General features: G+C 39.1%; 1 protein-coding gene across 2 annotated transcripts in view; it reads right to left on the bottom strand.

Moving 5' to 3' along the window:
• Positions 1-25,317, bottom strand: part of EXT2 (exostosin glycosyltransferase 2) — a 73,883-nt gene that overhangs the window by 48,095 nt on the left and 471 nt on the right. Inside the window, exons 2-8 of one of the 2 annotated variants that reach the window (XM_026794866.2) lie at positions 24,979-25,088; positions 23,238-23,797; positions 22,979-23,068; positions 18,114-18,230; positions 14,519-14,714; positions 11,072-11,211; positions 10,076-10,169 (exon numbers count right to left, since the gene is read on the bottom strand). In XM_026794866.2, the coding sequence (XP_026650667.1) occupies positions 10,076-10,169; positions 11,072-11,211; positions 14,519-14,714; positions 18,114-18,230; positions 22,979-23,068; positions 23,238-23,773 (1,173 nt within the window). In that variant the 5' untranslated portion in view covers positions 23,774-23,797; positions 24,979-25,088. The remainder of the gene's footprint in view (positions 1-10,075; positions 10,170-11,071; positions 11,212-14,518; positions 14,715-18,113; positions 18,231-22,978; positions 23,069-23,237; positions 23,798-24,978; positions 25,089-25,317) is intronic. The other variant, XM_005480130.4, reaches the window with a different exon arrangement.

Below are 25,317 nucleotides of genomic sequence, written 5' to 3' on the forward strand. Positions count from 1 at the left end.
CCGCTATTCCTTGTCCTAGTAATAGCAACTTAATTCTAAAAACAGCGAGAACACAAGACTTGAATAGATAAAAGTATCACCTGGCACTGGTGCTCTCTCCTCCCTCCATATATTTCTGCACCTCAAACTTGTTTCTTTGATTAATGAGTATGTCAACTTAGCAACTCTTGTGCAGAAGGCAACATTGCACCAGCCAGGAAACCTGACTTACTGTCCTGGCACCCTACAAATCCATGGTCAAAATACTTTTCAGTTATGGAGCCAACAAACAGCTACCAGCACTATGAGCAGCAAGGAACCCACCCCATTCTCAGCTGTGGCTGGGAATACTGTTACAAAGTGTGGAGACAGAGCCAGCAAAGAAAGCAGCAGGATGAGAGGAAAAAACAACAAAACTCAAAAAAACAACCCACAACCAAAACAAAATCCCAAAAATTTATGCAGCATTTAGAGTTTTAAAAGGTGATATTAAAATATTACTACCATTTTCTGAATTCCCTTTGCTCCCAAAGAGCTTTCAGTTTGTCTTGCTATTTACAAACAAATGGCATGTATTGACACCATAGAAATAACACAGCTGAAAAAGAGAAATAGATACTACTCTAGCTTCCAGATAAGCCATTATATCTACATAGTCATCAATAATGATGTAAAAACACAAAAAATAGCCCACTCTGATCCCTCCAGTTTCCAGGAGTTTGCATGGCTCTGTAATTACTCCAATTTCACCAGGCCATTACTGTAAAGGAAGTGGCAGGCACACCTAACATGGGGAGTAGTCAAAAACTGGAATCGGTATCATCCTTATTAAGATGTTTGTTCTCAACATAAAACCAGACCAACAGTGAGCTAGAATTGTGCTATCACTGACTCAACAGCAGTCAGGAAAACAAGAGAAAACAAATATATATGTATATAATTGCAGGGAACATTCAACTACTGCATGCCCAGAAGTTGGGGGGTGGGAAGATGTTTTATCCACATTTCTTGACAAGTGACAGACAGCTCCTGAAACTGAAAGCAATAGGTTTCTAGTCCTAGGGGTATTGCCTTCAAATATGTCTATGTTCTCAGGGTAGATCAGTTTTCCCTGCTGCAGGCATCCTGCTGAGAGGTGAGGTCCCAAGCAAAACACAGGAATCTGACTGCAAGTCTTTGAGGTGGCAGGAGCCAAGGGAGGTTCAAAGACAAGGCTGGCTGGTGGGCAGCACCTCTGAGTACTGCTGAGGTTAGAGGTTAGTAAAGCAGGAGCCACTGGCCAATAAAACAGTGTTTGGAGAGCCCACCCTATAGATAAATTGGGGATCTGTTTACACCTTTCCCAGCTTTCTGAGTTACACACACTGATGCTTCCCACTGTGATCTTGTCCTGTGTCCACCAGCATCTCCCTTCCTCGGCAGCTGCCCTGCTCTCTGCTGGTTGGCTTTATAGCATAGCTAAAGGATGCTTGGAAACTTTTAATCAGCATCCAGCATCAAAAATAAATAAATAAAAGCACAACTGCTTTTATTTGTGTCAACTGCTGCAATAAGATCTGGCTTGTTTGAGATTTCCCATGACTGCAGTACTAATGCTGGAAGAATAGAAGCTTAAATTCCCTTGATTAGAGAAGCTAAACACAAAGCAAGCCCAGTGCCAATCACACACATGAAAGGACAGCTTTTTGAAGGATGAAAAAAAAAAAATCTAGGTAAGGTTACCACTATATTATAGCTGTCAAAAATCAGCACATACCTCAATTTCAGAGCTTAAGCTCCATACCAGGAAGAACTTGCCCTTTTGATGAAGGCATGTTTTGCTCAGTTTCCTGTAAGCTATACAGCTCTGTTTTATATAAGCACAAACACAACACACATATCCCCATACACACAGTTCTCAACACTGGACAACTTTAACCACAGACATTACTGCCAGCGTTGCTTGAAGACAAATACATCTTACTGACTTCTCAGAGGGTAAATCTGAAGGACTGGCAGTCATGAGGGTTTTTCCACATCTACTGGAAAAATTCCATTTAGAACATGGCACTGCTTTCTTCCTCCACATCTTAAAAATAACTGATCTTAGCTTGTGCTATATAAAAATACCTCATCCTTCATGGCTCAAAGTGCACATGGCTATATGGCTATCTGATGAAATGGGAAAGGTGAATATTAACTGCAGGTTGTGATAATAGTATGTGGTAGTCACACCACAATGAAACAGGATTGAAAATAAATTAACATGAAAAAAATCATTGAAAGACCTCAAAACCAGTTATTTATTTATTCTTGTTTATGAAGCCAAATTTCTATCCATGATTCCCTACGAACATTAGCATCCTGGAATATGCACAACCTCTACAATCCTTCTGCTCATAGCATCTCTACAGAGCTAAGTCACCAGAATTCAATGACAACTAATGCCAGCTGCCACTTTAATTTCTAAAGAGCATTCAAAATTGTTCCCAATAAGAAAAAAAAAAAAAAAGGGAAAATGAAGAAGCCAAACCCCAGATACAAATTACAGCATTTGAAAGCCAAGGGACACTACAGTATATTCCTAACACAGCCCACTATTCAGTTTGCAAAAAAGAAAAAAGACACATAATTTTCCTACCTGCAGGCATCTAAGAAACTATTCAATATATCTGCATAATTTACAGACAAAGATTAAAGGAAAAGCTGGCTGAAGATTATCTGTCAGCCAATTGTTTCTATAGAAAATGTAAGACCTTTCTAGTTTAAAAGCCAGATGTTCCTACTGTACTGCAGCATACATTTGATACAGTCATTAAAAGAGGATCTAGATTTCTAAATTCCATTATTAATATTATGATTTGACCTTGTATAAGTTATTTACATTCAGTAAAATGGATACAAGACCAAGGTGTATTTACTATTCTATTTAATATACTCACATGCAAACTACTACAGCAATGCAGTGTATTTATGCTATATAGATAAATGCTAAAGTTGTAATACTTTCAACAATTAAAGGGGGCAAACAAAGCAAGCAGCTTTGATAAGGAACGTGATGTGGTACAGACTATACAGCAGCAGAGGGAAAGCACACAGTAACAAAGAAAGAGTCCAACGCCAGGAGATCATGCTTAATCATCCATTTGTCTGCAGCTAACTGCTTCATGTGCATGACAGAATATTTTCAAATATTCTTTCTAAAAGTACATGCCTTTCCAAATTCTGAATCATCTGGTTTATCGGTAGTCTATTCAAGTTGGGTATAGCAATCTGCAAAGGGTATCCAAAACTCCACTGTGCAACGTGATACAGACTCTCAAAGCACAGATTCTTAAAATCTAATCAGAAAACGAAAATAAAAGTGTCTCAGAATAGCATCATTTTCCTCTTACAGTAAAGTTTAACCTTTTACTGTTTAGAAGTTGCCAATGTAGATACAAAAGCAACCCAAATGTATCCTTTAAAAATGATACACGATACAGGTGCTGATTGGTCTCAAATTTCAGAGCTCTTTCTAAAAGATGCCACGAAGACAGTTTTCTTCATTCTGAAAAACAACAAGGCAGGACAGACAAGAAGAAAAAAAATCTAGGATAAGGATACTCTCTGCAACAACTGAAGGGAGAGGGGAGCAATGAAGGTCTCATATATAAATGCCAAGGATTCTACAACTCCCATGGTGATCCTGGCAGTAAGCCAGGAAAAAGTTTTTTTCTTTCCTTTGCTGTTTGCAGCAACAAATCTTTCCTCTGGGGGAGGGGTGAGAGGGCTGGAACTAACTTCACTGCATCTGATAAGATGGCAAATTGTCCAGGCCTGACATTTATGGGGGACCCAGAGCTTCACTGAAGCACTCTGGGAGGATTAAAGCAGGGTTAGGCTCTGCAGTCACACTCCTTAAAATGCTACAAATGGCAGACAGATGAAAGTTTTCTTAAATTTGATAATGATGATTCTACAGAACCCAGAGACAGAAGCTGTGCCCTGTCAGGGAAAGAACTGCAGCTGTACATTTAATATTCTCATTAAAAGGACTTGTAAAAGCCTAAGTATGCTCAAAGAGCATCTAGTGTCCAGATATTGAAATGAATTTCTGTTTAATTGGTTAACAAGAACTAAATCCCATCTCTTTCATGTAAGCTGCACCACCCACAGGAAAACTCCACCACCCATTTGCTTTAACTCTATCCAAGACCATTTCACTGCAAGAATGGGATGTTTCACACGCTGGCAGTGATTGCCTGGAGCCAGCAGAAAGGCTCATATAGCTGTCAGCAAGCTGATAAGAGTTGAAATTACTCTACAGAGCCCTCTTTAAAGAAGAGCCAAAGAAGCACATTAAATGAAAGGGAGGAGGGTCAGAAAAGCCAGCCACTCATGTTGTTTTAACGTGGCACTAAAACAAGTCATTGATTTATGCTTGTGTCTTCAGCTCTGTTTGACCTGGAGTCTGAACTTCTCCTCAGTTCAGGGCCGAGGCACATGGGATCTGCCCAAGAAAAACCACAACAGCTTGTCCAGGTATTCTAACTGTGGGAACAAACACTGCAAACTACATGTTTTCTATCCACAAATTTTACCCTGAATTTACATCCTGTTTTAGCCTTCAATTGTCCACTCAGGCTAAAAAACACAAGAGGTCGTGACTATCTAAAACTTTAATTAGTGAAAAGCAAGAATGGTACGTGGCCAACTATTTGAGAGGGTACCTTGTGGGGCTTCAGGAAAGTGAATTACACATTCACCCAAAGAAGGAAACTATACATCAGTTTCAATAGTGTCCCACTGAAGTGTTTGGCAGCTAGTGAAGATGCATTTTAAAACCCACTGATTATCTGACAACGTTATTACACAAGGCAATATAATACTCAAGTCTTTTGTAAACATGAGTCCTGAAGCTGCCAGGTCTGACCAAATGGCCTTGTGTTCCCATATTCTCCCTCTGACCAAGCTCCACAGCAGGTACCTCAGGAATCCCCCTCCCACAGACACAGCAGGCATAAGCCACCACTTCCTCAAAGTACTCTCCAGCTTTCAGAAGTCTGCAATGCAGGAACTTTTAAGCCAGAGGGTACATCTCTGCATTCATCTCTGACAGATTTTCCTTCTCTGGATTTCTTCATTCTGCCTTTTATGTCAATAAAAACCCTTCACTCACACAAAATTATGATGCAGAGATTCTCATAGACTACTTTTTAGTTCTGTGAGATCATCTCCTTTTTTTCAGACGAGATTCCAAATAATGAAAGTACTGTGAGACATCAAATGAAATTGTATCCAACAATGTACAGTCACATCCAGTCACTTTTTCATTACCTTCTTATTTTTTAGTTCTGTATTATATTCCTGCTTCATCATCACCAATCATTTATTTTAAATATGAAGAGTGTTACACTATTTCATCAGTCTCCTCTTGAAACTTTTGATCATATTTGTTCTATTACATAACTTTCAAGATGGGAGTACCATAACTACAGACTGTATTCATGGTGCAGACATACAACAGATTTACATGGTGGCACAGTATTTTCCATCTTGTTCTCTCTTTGCTAAAAATTCTTTGTATTTTTTTAACATAACTGACTATGGAATTTATACTTTCACATAACTATTTATTACAGCTCTTAAGAATTCTTTTCCAAGTGATTGCAGCTAGTTAAGAGGCCAAAACTACCTATGAGAAGGCTGTTTTAAATTGCATATACCCCTTTGTATTCTGAATTTAATTTACCACTCTATCATTTGGCCATTTTGTACCTGAATTTCTGTGGCCTAAGGTGTGCCAGTTCCAAATAAAACCTTTCCCAAAGCAGACAATTCATAATGGATAAATGCAAATGGTTTTCTACAACTGTTAGCTCAAGCCGCAAAGTTTTTCTTAAAAGGCCATGCTATTCTGGGGTACTTAACTCCTACACAGGTGCCCAGATAAGAAATTCAGGGAATTTCTTATCTCCAACCTCTCCACTTCTCTGTAACTTTAGTTGAAATTGGGCACTAACAGAAATCAGAAGAGAAATCAGCACACACATTGTATGTGATCATACACATTTCCCTAGAAAACCAGGATGATAATTCCCACACTTGAGAACACCAGCTCATCATCCTTGTGCCATCAGAGCACACACAGTCATCCAATCTTCCAGAACAGATATGAATTCAGAAGTTTTACTTCTGGGAGATGGGGAATGTTACAACGTCAAAAAGGAACAGGCACACAAAGCCACCTTTTGAAAATAAACTCCTTACCTAAAATCTCTGCAGAGAGTAAGAATACCTAAATAAACAGAAGAATGAGTCTTCTATTCCCACTACATAGGACTTCTGATTCTGTGCCTTAATGAGTCTATCCATGCTAAAAGAGTTCTAAGTATGTTGGCATTAAGTGAAGATAAATACTTACAAATGCCTGTCTATTTTATAGACAGATTCACCTCACAAACAGAGGGTGAAAAAAGCACAGTGGCTGAGATATAAGCTGAGGAAGACTTTCACACTACTAAAGACATTTATGCATCAGCTACAGTGCTGAAACATGTTTGCAGAGACTAAAAGGTTTCGAGAGCAAAACCTTAAAAAAACAACAAAAAACCCAAAACCTGTTGCAAGGGAAATAGTACAAGACGTGAGACAAGGTAATACCAGCAAAGTTTTGTTTAGCTTTTTTTCTTTTATCTATTTCACTCTGCAGGAGCAAGAGAAAAGTTCAAATTTTACTCTCTATCATACAGGCCAATTACATCTACTTCTTCGCCTCCACTTCTAGAACTTTGCTATTACCTGGATGCTGGTTAGAGGTGCAGATAAAATGAAAGCATAGGATGCAGCATCAAGCCTGTGCAGCTAAGCTGCTTATCAACTTGCCCCTGGGCACTTCTGCCAGTGTTTCAGACTCCATATGGAACTATTTGTGAGAGGGGGATGGATCAAGGAAGCTTCAAAGAAAATGAGAGTGACAACGTTACTGTAGAAAACAGATAAGACAGCAATCCCAGAGATACATAAGTTTTATCCAGACTGCTATTAATTTTAGCAGCTCAATCAGCAGAGTCTGGTTTTGATGGTCAAAATAATAATAAGAACTATTATTATTATATTTATTATTTATTATTATATGTAGAATCTGGTTTTCAGGGACAGTACCTGCAGTATTGAAAATATGTATCAATTTTTTACAACTGTGCAGATCAGGCTACAAGCATAGAAACTATTCCCTTTTGTGAGGACAGACAGGAAAGTGGACTGGTAATTGTCGAGTGCAAACCGTTCTGCAATAACAGCATAAGTTAATATAGCTGATCTCCAGAGACCTCAGTGCAATCAGGGATGATGTAGGACAGTAGAATTAATTCTGATTTCCCACACTCAAGCTCTGCTCAAACCAATTAATCTCTTTCCCAGTTTATACCACGTACTGTCTGATAAAAAGTTGAGCAAAACAGAATTGTGTTGTAGGAAATCACAGCTGAGTTCATACCAGCCCTTGATCCTAGCAGATGTCTCCAAAATTGAAACTCCTGTATGTTATCCTCTTCATGACAGTATTATGTGATGTTCATGACAAATGTGCAAACTGGAAGAACACACTTTCAAATATGAGTTCTTATATAACTTAAATGTAATGACTTCTCTCTACAAAACTTCCCTTCTATACCCAGCTGATGTATAGCTAGAAGTACCTCCAGAAACAAAGAAAAAAATATGCATAGAGAAAATTTTACTCATTAAAAGAAGACAAGCTGAAAAAAATTATATACAGGTATATGTAAGTGTGTGCTTATATGTTTACAAGCACACACCTAGAAAAAATTATATACAGGTATATATTCAACTTGAAAAAATTATATACAGGTGTGCTTATATGTTTATGTCTACATTTTAAGCTTGATGTATGATCTCCAGAGAATCTCCTGTGATAAAACTCTGGAAAAAGTACAAAGTAATCAACAAAGAAAACAGGCAAGCTAACATTTACAGTAATATTTGTTTTAATTTTGATGTTTTCCAAGTAAGGATAAGAATTATATCATAAGATAACAACTGAAACCAATGCAGTTGGACAGCAAGGCTCCAATCCCACAAAGGTTATCAGACCCAAAAAGTCTGACACAATAAATGCATGTTTCAGCAAGGAGAAACTCAGAGCAAGGATTTGTTCTATTTGCCTAGAAAAAATTATCTCAACCATACATGTCAGGTTACTGGTAGTCCACAGAGTTTCAGTCATTTAGTACTTTTCACCATTCTAGGTGGCTAGAACACAGAACACCTATCAGCAAGGGAATTTCAGAGACACACAGGGATTTTGCCTTGTAAATAAAGCTGACAGCACATGAAATGTATGGATAACATGTTTAAGTATCCTCAATACACAGAGATAAAATTACAAAGATGAATTCCTTGTGATTTCATCCTGTTTCTTTCACTATCAAAACACACAATAAAAGCAACAAGATGTGAGAAGAAGCTTTAGAAAAACACATCACACCTTCAGTCAATAGAATCACACTTTCCAATGATGTTTTAACCCAGTGACAATGACTATTGCAAACCATGTATAGTCCAACAAAAATTCCCTCTGAACAGAGACTATATCTGCACTGTGAGCACTAAAATATCATCTACTTTAGGTTAATTTTATAGAGTTACAGGTAATATAGATAATGTATATATAACCCAAATTAAGGGGGTTATTGTTGGTGAATGCTTAGGGGGTTTGCTCCTTTGTCTTTATTTTGTTGGCTTTTTTTTTTTTTTCACAAATGAGTTGCCTGATTTCATACTTTAGTGTTTAAGGTGTCAATAATGTCATGTGCATTGTCCATAGCTGGAGAACACTATCCTGAAATTATTATTTTGCATTATCAGTGAAATAGTCAACAAGAAAGTTATTGCACATTTTGACAGACTATTAATATCAGTTTTAAAGTTTTATTAGGCAAAACTCCCTAGTGCTGACATCTCTAAACCAAAAATCACATCTCTAGGAGCTGTAACACCAAGGTTACTTTCTCACCTCCTGGTTTTGGTGGCACATTGGTGCTGCCAGCAGGCCCCACCAAAATGGTTCATTTGTGTGAAGGCACTAAAGAGAAAGGAGACCCCTGATGGCTGCTGTGGTATTTGCAGACTCAGAATAGAATGAAGTGAAGCTGGCAACAAAATTCAGGTATGAAAGATATTTGCATCTAAATTTGAGAATCTATTTTCTCCACATGTATTATATTAACAATACACTGTGCAGTTTTCAACACTGCCTAAGTAAAAATAACTAGAGTGTTGTAGGCTACATTCTGAAAAAATGTCTTGGGTCACTTTTTACAAGGACCATGCAAAGGACCACTTTGTCACTAAGGCTGTGTAAGGGATTTCAGACACATGACTTCACAATTCTTGCAGAAATCTGACTACAGAAATTCCATGCATCTTGAAAAGTCACTTGAAATCAGATGGTTTACTTTTTCCTTAAATACCTAACTCTTACTTCCTCTATGATTTTTCTGATGAGGAACTGAGACAATGATAAGAGTACCATCTTACCTTAAAACAAGACATGCTCAGGTACAGTAAGAAGTCAAGGATGAAATATCCTAGATACAAGTGCACATTACATGTTAATATCCTCTTTGCTGGCCTGATAGTTCATGCTCTGAGCTCTTGCACCAAGTAAGAAAAATCTCTCTCTCAGAGGAATTGTCAATGTAGATAAAATATTTAAAATATTTTGGACTTAATGCTCCTCTCACATTTTAAGTGACTAAAATTTTTCTACAAACCAAAGCTTCCTTTGAAACAGACTCTTGAACTTCTTTACTACAATTTAAATACCATGTAGAAAAACAAATATACACCGTGATTTCATCAGAAATATGTTAATAGAGGTCAGTAGGCAGTACACTCAGGGAGAGCTTCCATCCCACTGAAAAGTGATGGCAAATGCAGATGCTTAGCACAAAGAAAGAACAGGGTCAAATAATAAAAATATTAACATGAGAGTACAGTGGCTGTTTCTGCATTCCAAAAGCTTTCAGAGCTAGGCAGGTGTATGAACCTATACCCCAAGAGTAAAGCAATAATAATTTGACAATAATTTGACCATGGTACATTGCTTTACCTGTCTTTGCATCTCTTCAATCTGTCGCTGGGGGATGCTTTGCAGAATACTGTACATTTCAGGCATCTTCTCTTCAGGGATGACAACAGAGGCCCTACAAGCAAAGGAAAGAAAACATGTCAAGGTGAGAAGAAAGAAATTCTACACTGAAAGAAGTTTTCCAATAGAAGTTTTCATTAAAAGACTACTTTTCTAACACAGAAGCTTGTCCTATTTTAACAAGACATATTCAAAAAACACAAGCAAAAAGAAGCAGTCTTCTTCACTGTAACACAATACTCCACAGCAGTTCCTTCCCAACACCAGCCAGTCTGCCCATAGATAATGCCACCAAAGTCTGTAGACTGATCTGTCCAGACAATCAAATAACTACGGAAGGCACAGAGATTCAGAAATCCTGAATTCTCATCTATGGATTGCCACTGACTTGCTACCAGCAGAGATTTTTGGAATAATCAAACAGTAATAGCATATACAGTGTTACACATAAAACAAATAACTTTTGTACATAATATCCCTATCCCAAGACCATGTAACTGGGCACAGTGCATGGAAAAATAATCTAAACTCCTAACAGGGTACTCGGTCACAAAGTAATGATATCTTTCCATTTCAGATAAACTTGGGAATCATGGTGCAATACAGAGACTTTGCATTTCTGTGATGCAATATTTAGTATATATTTTCCTTAAAAGATCCCGAATGAAAACCAGTCCTCATTGAATTCAAGCACAAGATTATATAGCAAATCTGTTTTAGAAGAAAAAAGGACAGGCTACAGGCTATTCAAATGCTCTGTCATATCAGCCTCATTTATTTTCCTCTCCTATTTTTGATACATAATAGATCAAGACCAAAGACAGTGTGCATCTTCCTCTGTATTTCATTTCCTGTAACCCACAGTACACTCAATTTATCACACAGATTTGATTCAAATCACTGAGGCAGTCAAGTATCCCAGGCAGTGGTTCAATGTACAACAGTGAGGGCACAGACCTCTTCCAGTCCAGAACCTCAGAGAAAGGTAAAATGTAGGAGTCAGCAATGATGACTGGGACACAGCCAGCTTGAAGAACATCACTCAGCACTGCCTGTCCCAGGCGGGCTCCACGTAGAACAACACAGAATGTAGACTCCTGTCAACAAATGACACACAGATGAGGAAAAAAAGGAAATGTTACATTTGCACTATGTGTGTGTATGTATATATGCATTATGTTTTCCTGCCCTTCTCTTCATTAAAAAAAAAAAAAAAAAAAACCAAGTCAAAAGGAAAATCAAGTTGCTCTGTGCAATCAATATATTCTGAATTATTATCTAATTCAAAATAATTTTACAACTTTATCTTCCAGGGGCTAGGAAAAATGTCACAAGTGGAGGAATGAGAAATGGATTGGTAGGACAATTCTGTGCTTTATTTTAATGGCCAAACTTTAAAATTCAGTTGAGAAAACTCAAGGAGAAAATCAAGTTTCAAACATTTCAAAGGTCTGGCACAACAAGATGAACAACAATTAAGATAAATTTATTTGAGTATAAACAGTATGGAGCCAACTTAATTTTCTTCTGTTATAATGCAGTGCAGCTCTATGGATAGTAAGGAAGTATCAGATTTCATATCTCAAGTCACTTGACATGTTTGGCAGCATTTTCACATGCAAATTAAGAAATCAGGGCTAGATAAAGCCCTTACAGGCTCCACAGTTACAAAAACTCCAGTTACAGAACTCCAAGTATAAAGTAGCTAGCAGTGGCTCACAAATAAAACAGTGATGGACCAAATAATCTTTTTTAAGTACAACAGCATTCAATGTGTCTCTCAGTTAACCGAGTAGCAGAATTAAGGCCATACTTATTAGAGCTCACAATACCTATGATTTTGTGGGATTAGCAGGTATAATGGATACCAGGATTAGACTTTGACATCATATGCATAAATCAACTAAGAAATACTGATATATATAGAATTCAACACCTAGAGAAAAATAGCAAACTGCACAAATATAAAACATGAAGTAACTGGCTAAGATTTGCACTTTGCAGAAGAGGACATTTCCTACAAAAGAACAGGCAAATGAAAGGTATTCATGGGATAGAAATATGGTACTGTTGAGAAAACAAACCACTCCATCCACAGGTAATATTACAGTCCAAAAAGATGTACAATTGAAGAAATCTGAAGGATTCACTTACTCTTCACTGTAACAAAAGACCTCAGACAGAGCAGAGTTCAGTCTTGGGCAGTGCACTTCCAGTGGTAAATAAAGAATGATTACTTACTTTGAAAGGAAAGACTGACTCTATCAATGCTACTTATTCTGAAGGAATGAGGGCAGAAGGAAGGGAGCTTCAAAGATATAAAAGTTGTCACAGAGAAGAGTATAATCCATTTACTCATGTCCACAACACACAAGACAAAGTGCACTGAGTTAAACCTCCAGCAGAGAAGACTTCTTGACTATGCTGCCCTCACCCTGCATTTAGGGACTTTGGTTCTCACTGCCACTGAGGAATCTTGCTACAGATTCAAGATCTCAAAATAAATGCTAGTAGAGTTCAGCTACACAACAGGGAAAATCCCAAGTCAGTATTATCCCTAAGTTTAGGAAAGAAAAATGATAAAGTTGATACAGAGATTCCCACAGATAAGAAAACATCTATCCAGCTTGTGTTCCATGGCCTGAAGAAAAGGAGCCAGAATGCTCAGCAAGGCAGCAAAACATCAAGATGGAACTAGGACATACAAGGGGTTTTGCTGGCTCTTCACTTGTCTCCTGATGCAATCATAAGACCTGTGTTCCTACCCATAGAGCACTAAAAGCCTTGAAAATCTCATCCAAGAGAAGACTGCAAACAGGAAGCATTAACAACCCAGAAGTCCAAGAGTCTGTCTAGTAAGACATCTGTAAAGGCAGTGCTGGAAAGGATGAACTGTGATCCAAGTCCCCCTTCCCCCACTCTTGGACAGGAAGAGAAGGAAAAGAAGGGTGTGGGGAATGGAAGGAGCAGAGAAAATGAACACACATTTTAACCATTGACTCACTAGATCACACAGCAGCAGGTGGAAGAGACTAGTAAGGTCTGGGAGAGACAAAAAAGGAAAAAAAAAGCCCAGATGTGGACACACATGCTCATCTGCCCAGATAACCATTTTTCCTGTCTAGACAAAGGTTACTATAAATACATCTCCTCACATCACCACTGTTATCAGCCAGACATTCCAAAGGGAAATGCAGGGGAAAGTATTTTAACAATCTCGGCATGTGCCAGTTCTCTTCTGAGTTATAAAATCATACACAGCAAGATATAGACAGAGATTCCCTGACTTGCCATCCTTTAGCAATTCAGTCTGTATTTAAAGAAATAAAGCAAGCAAGTTTTTTTTTTACTCAAAGTTTAGGACTCACAGTGACCCTTTCCTCCCTCTCCTCCTCCTCCACATGGAATTTTAAACATATTTCCTACAAAACATAACAGGAGGGGTGGAAACTTTGGCTTTCCTCAGCTTGTTTGTTATTTTACCATCATTTGCTGAAGTTCAAAGACAGATTATATGCTGGTGGCCACAGACAGAGCACAGTGGCCTATGGCATAACTCACTTCACCACACTGCATGCCAAAGCACCTCTGCTAGAGAACTGCCAAGAGACACAGGGGTCTGAGAACACTATCTAGTTTTATCTTCACTGACACATGAAAAGGCCTCTGGAAGTTGGGCCAAGGCCATGAAACACATTTCACCTAGATGTTTTCATAGCTGCATGCTGACAAGCCTTCTAGCTCAGTCTGTCATATCTACACAGATAGTTTTGAACAATTTAACTACTAAGCTGCATACAAAAAATGTAATCTGACTAACTCTACTTACATGTAGCACTCTTGCTGTTTAAAGTTCATTTTAACCTTCTATCCAATTGACAAAGCCATCTTCAGCTCCAAGCTTCATCTAGCAAGGCCTGGATTGTCATAGCTGAGAAATTAATTCCAAATTCGCGCCTGCTGAAAGCCCTTTTGCCAGCTATTTTGGAAGATGTAGATTCCAATGTTCCACTCCAGTTTTGAAGTGAGCAACTTTATCTGCCTCTAAAAGTTTTTCCTTCCCTTCCTCCATTTTAGCCTCCCATTGCTGCTGGATTTGACAGCATCCTCTGTGTAATTTTTTTAGTTTACATAACACTGTCTTGCGTTACTAAACCACCATGACCAGTCTCATATAATCACAGTCTGCATCTAAGTTTGAGCACATCGTTTTTGGCCCTCTTAAAACTAAGGATGAAGTTAGGATATAATACTCAAGCTAACATAACAAATTATGCAGTTTTAAAAGATATCCAGCATCTTAATTAAATACAAGGAAGTACCCTACCACTGCTAAAGAGGAACAGAATCGCAGCTAAGACAGACACTGCTGGGAAGGGGAGTCTGCAGGACGGACAGCCTTACCTGAAGCACCTGAGGATAATCAAAGACTTGATTCTTGTAGCAGCGCTTGCGAACGGCAGGGACCCCATCTGACAGGTTTGAGCATTTGTCCAGGACCAGCACTGACTCCCCATTCTCAGCCTGAAGAGCCTCCAGCTCCAGGCGGTACTCTGGGTGCAGAGCCATCTGAGATGAGAGAATGAAATACCTGCGAGGGCTGAAAACACACAGCCAGGTCACCTGACTGCACTGCAAGTTTACTTCCAAGATCTCAAGAACACATTTCCCTCCATTCTGGAGAAGCAGAACAAGATTTACTAAATGTGGACATGGTGCCAAGACCAGACTTTCAGACAACACTGGAAAGGGTAATGATGAAATATAATTAAGTCTGGGATAGCAAGTGGCTCAACATCATTTACAATTCTGAATTTATTTGTACTTGGTAAGAGTGCTGATTACATTAGAATAGGCACCTGCATTATAACTTCTATCACAAACTTAGAGAAACATTATTTAGCTGCATTTTAAAACAGCCTGTTACTGATGCCAGGATTGTTTGTACTTTTGTTTGGTGTTTGTGTACTAAAATAAAGTAGATAGGACACTGAGTGCTGAGAGCTTCTAGTTTCTCCTCCCATATATGTTCTCATGATTTTTAATTGAGAAAAGATGCTGAACTAACAACTCAGTATTTAGTATTTAGCTTATTTAGTCTTGATATGGTGACAGCATCAATAGCACAAGTTCATCTTTTTAACTGTGATTCAGTTCTGTCCCTTGGGGCAATATAGAGGCAACATTTCCAATGAAAAGTTGAAGGTCCATATGGTGTATGTTATCTCATACACTCTCAACTCCTACCATGCTCTAAAACCATGAATATTTAAAATGTGCTGAACATTTTAAATACTGACATGTTTAAAAACACTGGAGGTAAACCATACAGGAATACAAGCTCAAATTAGGTGCTTGCTGCTTAAAAAAGTTATACTAATACTGGAAAATAGCATGTCATATAATTGTTATACTTGGGTTTCCTTTTAAAACAGGTCAGCTGAAGTCAGACTGCTCCAACCACTCCCCAGTGAAAGGAACACACATAGTGAGTGAGTGCCCTCATGCTGCCAAAAGAACACAGGAAGCACGAGGCCTGTACTTAGGGTTCCAGTTCTACTCCATGTGATGCTATCTTTAATTTACAGCTCTGAAAACACACAAACATACACACTTTATAAAGTCAGACCTCTCCTGCTGCTCTTCTCACCTCTTCTACTCATTTTCATGCTGGTCACTTTAGTTGTTCCAATTAACAGATGCATAGTATTTTTTTTTAAACATTCTTTTTCACAAGTCTCCAGCTGCTACCAACTTGCTACCAGCAGAAGTGGATTTTAAGCAATCCAATTAAAAAGGCAAGTAAATCAAACCCCCTCAGTTCAGCTCTGTAAGAGGCCTTAAAAAAAGGAAATAATGATACAGATGAGTGATAATAAATACATATAACCAGCTAAAAAAAAAATTAGGTTTGTTTGTGTACACGTTTAAAAGCAAATTTTGCCTTGAAACTGTCATCACACTATGACACTCAAAATCTAGCTTATCAAACATTGCTAGAAAGGAAAGAACAGGCCATCTCCCAAGAAAAAACACACTAACACAGTGTGATGAAAAGGTTTATCCCAAGCAAGCCTGGATTCTGGGCAGTGCGTCTCCATCCCATCCCTCCTGCAAAAAGCAGTCGAGGCTGGGAACCCGTCTCACTAGTAACGCTGACTGGCCACTGGATGGCACTCCGGACACCAGGCTGCCCAACACAATTTAAAAAAAAAAAAACAGTTTTGAGAAACGGAATCTCCAACACCTTTACTGAACACAAGACCTACTTCTCTTATTCGACCCAGAACGAGACACAGTATTTGACTACATGGACATGAACAATATGACTGCTTCTCTCTTTACAACTGGCTCTATACATGCTGGAGCCTATCATCACATTCCTGCTCCCCAGACAGAAACACAAAGCTTGCTTTCACTCTGTGTCACAATGCAGTAACACCTGAGACCTATGAACAATCAGCTGGGATGCAGCCAGATGCCACTTGCTGGCCTGGTCCAAGGCATCACAAAGCAGGGACACAAAGGGTGTGAGCAAAGTAAACCACTGCTGCACAAGTTTGTCCCAACTGACTGCATTACTGTACTTGGAGCAGCCAAGAGCAACAGCAAGAGCACTGCCCTTACCAGAAAAGACAACTGAGCCCAAAGACTGATAACTTTTGTGTCCAACACAGGGTGCACCATTTCAATCAGTTTTCCACTTTGAAAATTTATATTCTCTTCAGAACACTGTAAGAAGAAAAGGACCTAAAGCTTCTACATTTGTAAACTTGATGTTGACAATGAGCAGACAGATCACTGATCCCCATTGCCTCTGTCTGCTCATCTTTTAAACCATAATAGAGTAAGACCTTGTTACAGTGGAACTTTTCCAGCTGTGTAATTAGAAGATTTATGAAATATTAAAAGAACCTTCCATAACCAGTTAAAGCATGTCTTCCAAACTTCTACCTCCTCTTATTCTGAAGACATGAACAGATTAGAGAAGCCACCATTGCCAGGATAGTTAATTTCAATGGCTAATTACATGTTCTTGGAAAATCAGTGCTTTATTTCCCAACTGTCTTGCTTTATTTCCAACTACAAGGTTCAGGTAGGGGAGGGTTGTGTTGTTTGTGTTTATCTCTTACTCCATTACTTTAAAAAAAGAAACAAATCAAATCAGTTTTCTAAGCTCCAGATGTATGTATTCCCTTAATCACACATACAAGTTTTCATCCTCCTTTTTTATGAGCTTAATGACAGGTCAGGTGCAAATGGTGGGCGTTACATCAGGCAGCCAACCAGTCACAGTGGGGCTCCTCAGGGCTCCAGCCTAGGGCCTGAGCTCTTCCACATCCTCATAAACAACTTGGACACAGGACTGGAAGGGATACTAAGTAAGTTTGTCAACAACAAAAAATTGGGAGGACCTCTTGGCTCTCTTGAAGGCAGAGAAGCCCTGCAGAGAGATTGTAACAAATCAAAGGGCTGGGCAATCACCAACAGTATGAAGTTTAACAAAGACAAATGCCAGGCTGTACCTGGGACAGGGCAAACCTGGATGTATGGACAGACTGGGAAACGAGAGGCTGGAGAGCAGCCCTGTGGAAAGAGACCTGGGGGTCCTGGTCAATGGCAAGCTGAATATGAGTCAGCAGTGCCCTGGCAGCCAGGGGGGCCAGCCATGTCCTGGGGTGCATCAGGCAGCTGGTCAAAGGAGGGGACTGCTCCACTCTGAGTCCTCTGCACAGTTTTGGGCACCACAATATAAGAAAAGTATAAAGTTATTAGAGGGAGCAGTTGCCAGCTGAACCATCACCACTGGAACCATCAGCATTGAAAGCATCATCTATTTTAATAGCAAGAGCTGTTAAAAACAACACTTACAAAATTGCCCAAGCTCACCATAAAGTTATTAGCTATATTTATATTTCATAATCATCAATATGAAATATGATATTGAGTTGAATATAATACTGAATATACTTTGCACAATTCATGGGAATTATTTTACCCTGGTCCTCTTTCTGGCAGATCCACTTCTGCTGACAATGGGCTGTAAACAGGAATGCTGACGTCGTAGCCTTGCCGGTAGGTCCAGGTGGAGAAGCCTCCACCAGCCAACAGAGCTCTGGAAAATACAAGAAAGTTTAAACTGACAATGTATAACATTCAAACTCCAGTGATTCACTGCTTGTCATTACCAGAACAAGAAGGCAAGTGCTCTGAGATAAGCTTTTCCCTCAGCATTTGTCAGTGGCATGTTTTCATGCTGGTTTTAGGCTGACTTTAGTTTTTGTCATCTTGGTTTACTGCTAAATCGGGTCGAGTAATTGTAAGCATTCTAACAGAGTGCTTACAATTGTGTAGGATCACTGAGGAATGACCATTTTTGCATTAATATAGGAAAATTAATATATTGCTGTTATTGTTGCAATTCCCAAGTTCCATATCCTAAGACAATTTTAATCTGAACAAACACATTCTGAATTATTTATACTAGTTAAGATATTCCTTGATGCCTGTACTAAAATTGAGTATAGCACAACTTTTAAATTGTTTGAGACAAGCTGTATTTCAGATACAAATCACAGTAGAGTATTTTAGTATCTTATAGTGACTTTGGATGTCTCAGGATGGAAATTATTTGCAACTGTATTTTCAAAGTTATCATACTAGTGAAATTTATTTCATTTTTATATTACACAAAAATTCTATAAACAGAAAACATGAAAACAAGAAATCTGTATGTTATGACACTAAGTTCCAACAGGAGAGGTTGCTTGTGACACTATATTCTAGAGAGCAAGGCAAAAATCAAGGACTGATAAATTAAAATGCAATTCAATCTTCCAAAAGGATGACCTGCATAGTGCCTTTTCCTAGATGGGACAACCTTTTGCCACACAGAAGTGCTTTAAGAAACAGAAGAGAACAATACGTATAGAAGAAAGCAATATATCATGCAGAATTCCAGAAAAAAAAAAAAAAGGTTTGCTACTATCTCCTATCACAAACCAAGCCTCTTTAAAATATGCTAGAACAGGACAACAGTTTTTCCATTGTCATTTCATGTCCAGTGACCAGGTGGCATCAGGAACACATCATCCTAGCTCCAAAAGAAGCCCAGATTCAGCTTCTTTTGTGAGACTTCTCAAAGAGCTGATCAAACTTTCAGTCCTTCGCCACTCAACAGGAGGGTGTGCTATACTTTTAGCTGCTTCTGGGATACTGGTTCTGCTTGAGGTACCATATTTCTCAATTCCAGTTTGTCTCCTTTCCTGTGGAAAGGAGCAGGACACAAATACATTACTAGACAAGGCACTAAAGAAAGGATCTCGAGGAGCTGTACCCATTGTTGCAGCTATGATTGCAGTGAGAAGCCTTACTGTCACAGCTAAGGTCAGAGCAGGCACAGGTCTCAGTAATCAGGACACACACAGGAACAAAATGTCAACATGAGACTGGAAGAGGCACCAACAATCCATTAGCTACTATTCTTGTTTTCAGATATCACTGAATGAAATCCTTGGTAAGGTGTTTGGAAAAGCAGTTTTCCACAAACGTTAGACAAGAGATAATCATTATACCGAATTATCACCCAAGATTTTTCCCATCAGAACAAGACACTCAGGATGAACACCAGTATGTTGTGCCTGTTCTAATCCCCATCAGATGGCCCACAGATACTTCATCTCCTGTTCTGACCTGCAGCACAATTGTTCAGTGCTCAAACACCACAATCACACTTTGCCATAAATGTGATTCTTCATTCAGAACACAAACTATGATAGGAACAAAAAACAACTAGAGAACCAGATGATAAATTAAGTACATGCTGAGTTTAGGTTCCAAATAATTTCTAATTCCTTTCCAATGTCCCCCATCCCCCTGCTTTTGGTGACATGTACAACACTGCTATGACTAGGTCTCACAGTGGAAGCTGCATGTTCTATATCTTATCCATATTAATTCAGTTACAAGAAGAGAGAAAAAAAATTGGCTTGAGTGTTACTGCTCTTGCAGTTTATATCTCCCTTCTCTTTTTTACACCCCCTCCCCCCAAAATGGGAAACCAGAACCAGATTGTTTTAATAGGATCCAGTGAAAACACGACAGCACCTCATCAGCCTTGAGAAAGCAGGTGTGCGTCATGCAGACTTTTACCTAAATAAATCCACAGGGAACCAACACCAGTTAAGTAACTCCACTTGGATTTTCATTGTACAGTGCATTAAGAGAGTAGGGATATTAACTCCTAATGTACTCAAGACAAATAATCTTTAAATTGCACTGATCAGCAAGGAATGACTGTCCCTGAGCAACTTTTCACCACTTTTCAAATATTGATCCTTCTTTCTCTCCATGAAGTGCTCCAGCTGGCCTGTACTCTAAATGTTTCTGTCCAACTGCCATCTGCAGTAGCTTTCTGCCACACTTTACACTGAACCCAATTCACGGACTGAAACAGAAATAAATAAAAAGTATCTTAGTTCATAAATTCAATTCTACAGCACCAGAATTTCTCTGCAAAAGAAATCCTTTCAACCTCATCATTGTACTGAATCCAACAGCACTAATTAACAGACAATATAGAGCTTATCTTTTAAGTCTTATGGCAGGAGATAGAAATGTTATGGCAGCTAATACTAGCAACATAAACTCCATGCCCACAAGGCAAACTTTCACCTTTGAAATTATGAAATAAAGCACTTTTACACTGCCCTTGGAAATTGGATTTAAAGATTTAATAAACAAACAACCTTAGTGAAGTACATTAGCCAAGAACTTTTCCAGATGTAAAATTATTATATAACTGAAGTGCCCCCCTGTGTATAAGGTCTTACTTTATCTGGATCAACATTCTGCAGCAAATGATTGGAACACAAGTCTATTAAACTTCATGATCCACTACAGTTCAACTGTGCATGATGTCTCAGACATGTTGATTAGAAGGCAGGCCACACTCCTGTGCAAACTACACAAATATTACCTGTGGATTTCACAAGTGATCCACAAACTCCCACAAATGCAGTCCTTCTAGAGTTGTCATGGTGCAGTTCAGAGAAGTCATTCAAAACCAACTGAACTTTGCCAGCATGCCTTTATTTTGGCCAGCAGCTTCTCACCCTGTGATGCTACAAACAATTGTCTTTCATAGGTGCACCCATTCCTAACACCTTTAAATATTCTCAAATTAAGAAAACACACCCACATTGCTTGTTCTGTTAGACATGAACTAAGAACTCCAAAGGTCTCCAAAATCATACTGAAAGCTCACACTGCACCCTCAGACCTCTCCAGGACTAGGTCCACACTTCCAGCTTCTTTCACAGGCCCCTTGTCTTCACACCTGTGACCTGGAGAATAGGTTCTGTACATCAAACAGCCCAACTGCTGACTGCCTACAAAAAGGAATATCCTTTTTTTCTTCCATCCCAAGCACTGTTATTGCCTCTCTAATGTATTACAGCTCATGATCATACAGCTGTGGACTGAGTCAGACTGGCAAACTACATCAGCTGAATGCCAAAAAAGACTTCAGTTTTTTACTTAAATTACTCAGTTTTCCATGTTAGCATGACAAATACTTTGGAGAAACACCTACCAAAATAATAGGCTTCCTGCCTGCTAAGCCAAGGCATGCAAGGCCAAATGTAAACAGAGATTTGAGATCAAAAAGTAAAAATAAAAACTTCTTTAGCATATCTACTACTTTCAGTTAATATATTCAATTCTTTGATAGACACATGTATCCATAAGCATGCAGTCCATGCCATTGTCAAATGAAAATTCTCCTTAAGTATAAATCTAAGGTAACAAATTCAAGTATTTATTAACAGATTAACGGACTTGTCTGCAGGAGACTGATGCTCGACTGCCCTCTCCAGGCTAATCCATACATATAACATGTTTCATACAGAGGAGGAAAAAACTTACACATATTTTACAGTGATGTAATTACAATGAGGAAATTTACTGTTTAAACATGTGCAGGAAAAAAATCTGTTCTGGTACTGGAGAATGTTTTAAATTGTCTTTGCTGAAAAGAAATCAAGATATACTTCACAGACCACCATCTTAGCAAAGATCCCACATCTCAGGTTAGATTTTATTAACATTTGGCAGAAGAAAGTTAACTTTGACCTTCAGGAAAAGCACTGGTTACAACGGACCTAACTCAGCAGAACTAAGCACACACAGGCTGACATATTAGAAACATCTTCAGCAACAGTATCGCCTTGCTCTAATTCCAATTTTCTTTGACTTGCAACCTCCTTTCCTCTTCCAAAACTAAACTATCCGGCAAGTGAAAATTGAGCTCAGAATGTATGCCTTTTAAGTTCCTGGCAAATATTTTTAAAGCACACTTGCCAGAGAACAACTAACAGCATTTGTCCAATTACTAATATAGTCTAATTATTAAGATAACAAAAACTATTGAAATTCAGCATAGTTTTGTCAAGCAGAGCAGCTGCTTTAAAATGTCCTTGAAGCACCTGACTTCTATTAGAAAGCTGCTGCTACAGTCATCTTTGAATTTCTAATTTGCATCAAATGGGACATTCTGTAAAGCATTCATAATCAGTTACACACCAGATCAAGGTTCTCCAACTTTATAGCAAGTCCAAGAGTTAAAAGCAAACTATCAGCCACAATCCTTATAAATTTAAGGATGGGGCTAAACCATCAAATTTCAAAAGTAAATACCTCTTCTATACAAGGCTTTACTTTCTTTTTTTGAGAAGCAAGCAAGTCATGGTCTATCTTTGCAAAGTTTAAGGAGCACGTCCTTTGCTACCAATTGCCCTTCTAAACTTGCTGCTTCTTCAGCGGCACTTAAACCCAGATCTGTCCATCACACAGCACAACACATACCTATCTCTAGGAACATCTAGGGCAGTGTTATAATCTGGTGGCCCTCCAGGCAGCATATTGAAGAGCAAATGATTTGTGCCTCGATCCCACCTACAGCAAAAGAAGAAACAAACTGCAGTTAGAAAGGCGTTCTCTACATAGAGACAAGTTCTGTCAAAGCCTACTGCTGGCATTAACTCACTGCATTCTCCCCTTCTGCATTACTCATTTTTTTCACTTTGTGTTCTTCACATTCACACACTGAAGTTTCAGCACATACCTGGATAATTGTGCCAAAGCCTGAGCTGTCTCTTTGATCCGGAGGGCGTTCTGATTGAGGACATCTATGGATGGCACAAAAAGGCAGGCCCGGTTGACATCGTCCGTGTAGAATTCGCTGTCAGAGATGGCCGTCAGCAGCTCATTGTACTCCCTGGAAATGGTGTTGCTCACCAACGTCCCATATTCATCCACATACTTTTTCAGTGAATAGATGTACACTTTGATTTTGTTCTTGGGATTGAAGCCACACCTGTAGACATCAAAGCAGGTGTGCATCCTGCAGCTGAGGTCTCCCCGCTCAGGAATGGGGCTATCAGCAGGAAGCTTGACCACAGGCACATCATGGACACTGCGCTTTTCAACGGTCCAGTCACTGGATGATTCAATGGAGTGAGGCCAGAACTGGAACATTCCTGTGGCAATGAGGCCAAGCAGAACTATGGAAAAGAGAGTGATGTAATAGATGCGGTGCTTGGTTTTCATCCTTGGGATGAGGGCTGGACCCCGGGTGTTGTATTTGGCCGAGGCACACATAATGGCATCGATTATCTCTTGTCACTGCAAAACAGAGAGAGAGGTTTTAGGAGGAACTCTACAAAAGAGACACAGTTATCATAATGCAGAGAAAGATGCAGTTACTCCTTTCAGGAAAGGGTCTTTGCCTCAGCAGATTGAAGTAGGCTTTCTTCAGATGCTCATGAGTCCCACTGGAACACAGGATGCCAACCGGGCCTGCCACTTGGCAGGCACCAGCTGAGGCTGATCTGCTGGGCCTGGCTGGAATGAAATGATGTGGGCCAGTCAACAACCACTGGCCAGAAAAAGGCACAGCTTGGGCAGAGAGAGGGAGAGGAAATCTCAGACACTGCAGAAGTGGTGATGCCTCATAAGTCCCGCTACACCTACAACAAAGCATAGTCAGAAGGAACGCTAATAAAAAAACAAAATGCTCATCTACAGGAGAAACAACCCGGATACCTACAAAGGGCTTATAACGGGGCATCACACACAACTTAGGACCATGATGCTGTTTCTAAGGTAAAGGTGCTTCTAAACAGAATTTCATAGGAGTCCCACCATATCTGATTAAAATGATGGCAAAATATTTCTGGCAAGAAAAACGAATTGATTTGTCATCTTTGTAAATGTGCCTTGTGGGGCACAAAATTGTTCTACGAGCTGCCATTGCAGCCACATTGAGAAAAGCATTTAATCAGTTCACTACAGCCTGAACTACAGCTGAAATGAAAAACATGATGTAATATAAAGTATCACAAACTACTGTTATCTTTGATATTTCTTACAAGCTCCTACACAAAGAATTGTAGTTCCAGCAAAAGACAATTTACATTTACTACAGACTGAAAAATCAGCAAGCAACAACTTGGTTAGGTTTTCAGCTAAAACTTTCAATAAGTAAATTCAACCTGAATTCTCCATAATGAGAACTTCGTAAGAGTAGTAAGCACGTTTTCCAGAAAAAGAATGTGAACGGTATAATTATGTGTTTTTCTTTTGAAAAAATGGGATGTTTTCTTGCTCTGTGAGCTAAAAAGAAAGTCTGACATGTCAACTATCCAGTAGACATCAAATATGAATAAAATAAGTATAAATGAACAAAAGAAGCATTAATTTCATTATTAATCAAAAGATGCAACAAACTGAATTATGTTTATTTTGTGTTCTTAATAAAAGACTGTTAGGATGGGGTGGCTAATGCATGACTTGACTGTACTTACACACAGTAGCACTAAAATAATCTCAGATGCTAATAAATATTCCACTTTTAACGGCTCTTCTCATCACTTTATGTCCACAATCTGATTCTGGAGGAAGCCTCTAAAATCTCCTGTACAAGGCAATACACGTGTCATGCTGTTATCAGGACAGAAGCCAGAATGCTACATTACAGTCAGCTCTACAACTAAAAACTTCCCATATGCTTCCGACTGTTAACCACGTTCTTTATTCCTCATTCTGCCACAGCACCAGAACCAGCTATGTGCTGACACTCTGCAGCGAGCATTTCAAACCTGTCCAGCCCGGAGCCCGGCTGGAAGAGCCCTCAATGGAAGGTA

This window comes from Zonotrichia albicollis, chromosome 6 (assembly GCF_047830755.1).
Source record: "Zonotrichia albicollis isolate bZonAlb1 chromosome 6, bZonAlb1.hap1, whole genome shotgun sequence".
Classification (NCBI taxonomy): domain Eukaryota; kingdom Metazoa; phylum Chordata; class Aves; order Passeriformes; family Passerellidae; genus Zonotrichia; species Zonotrichia albicollis.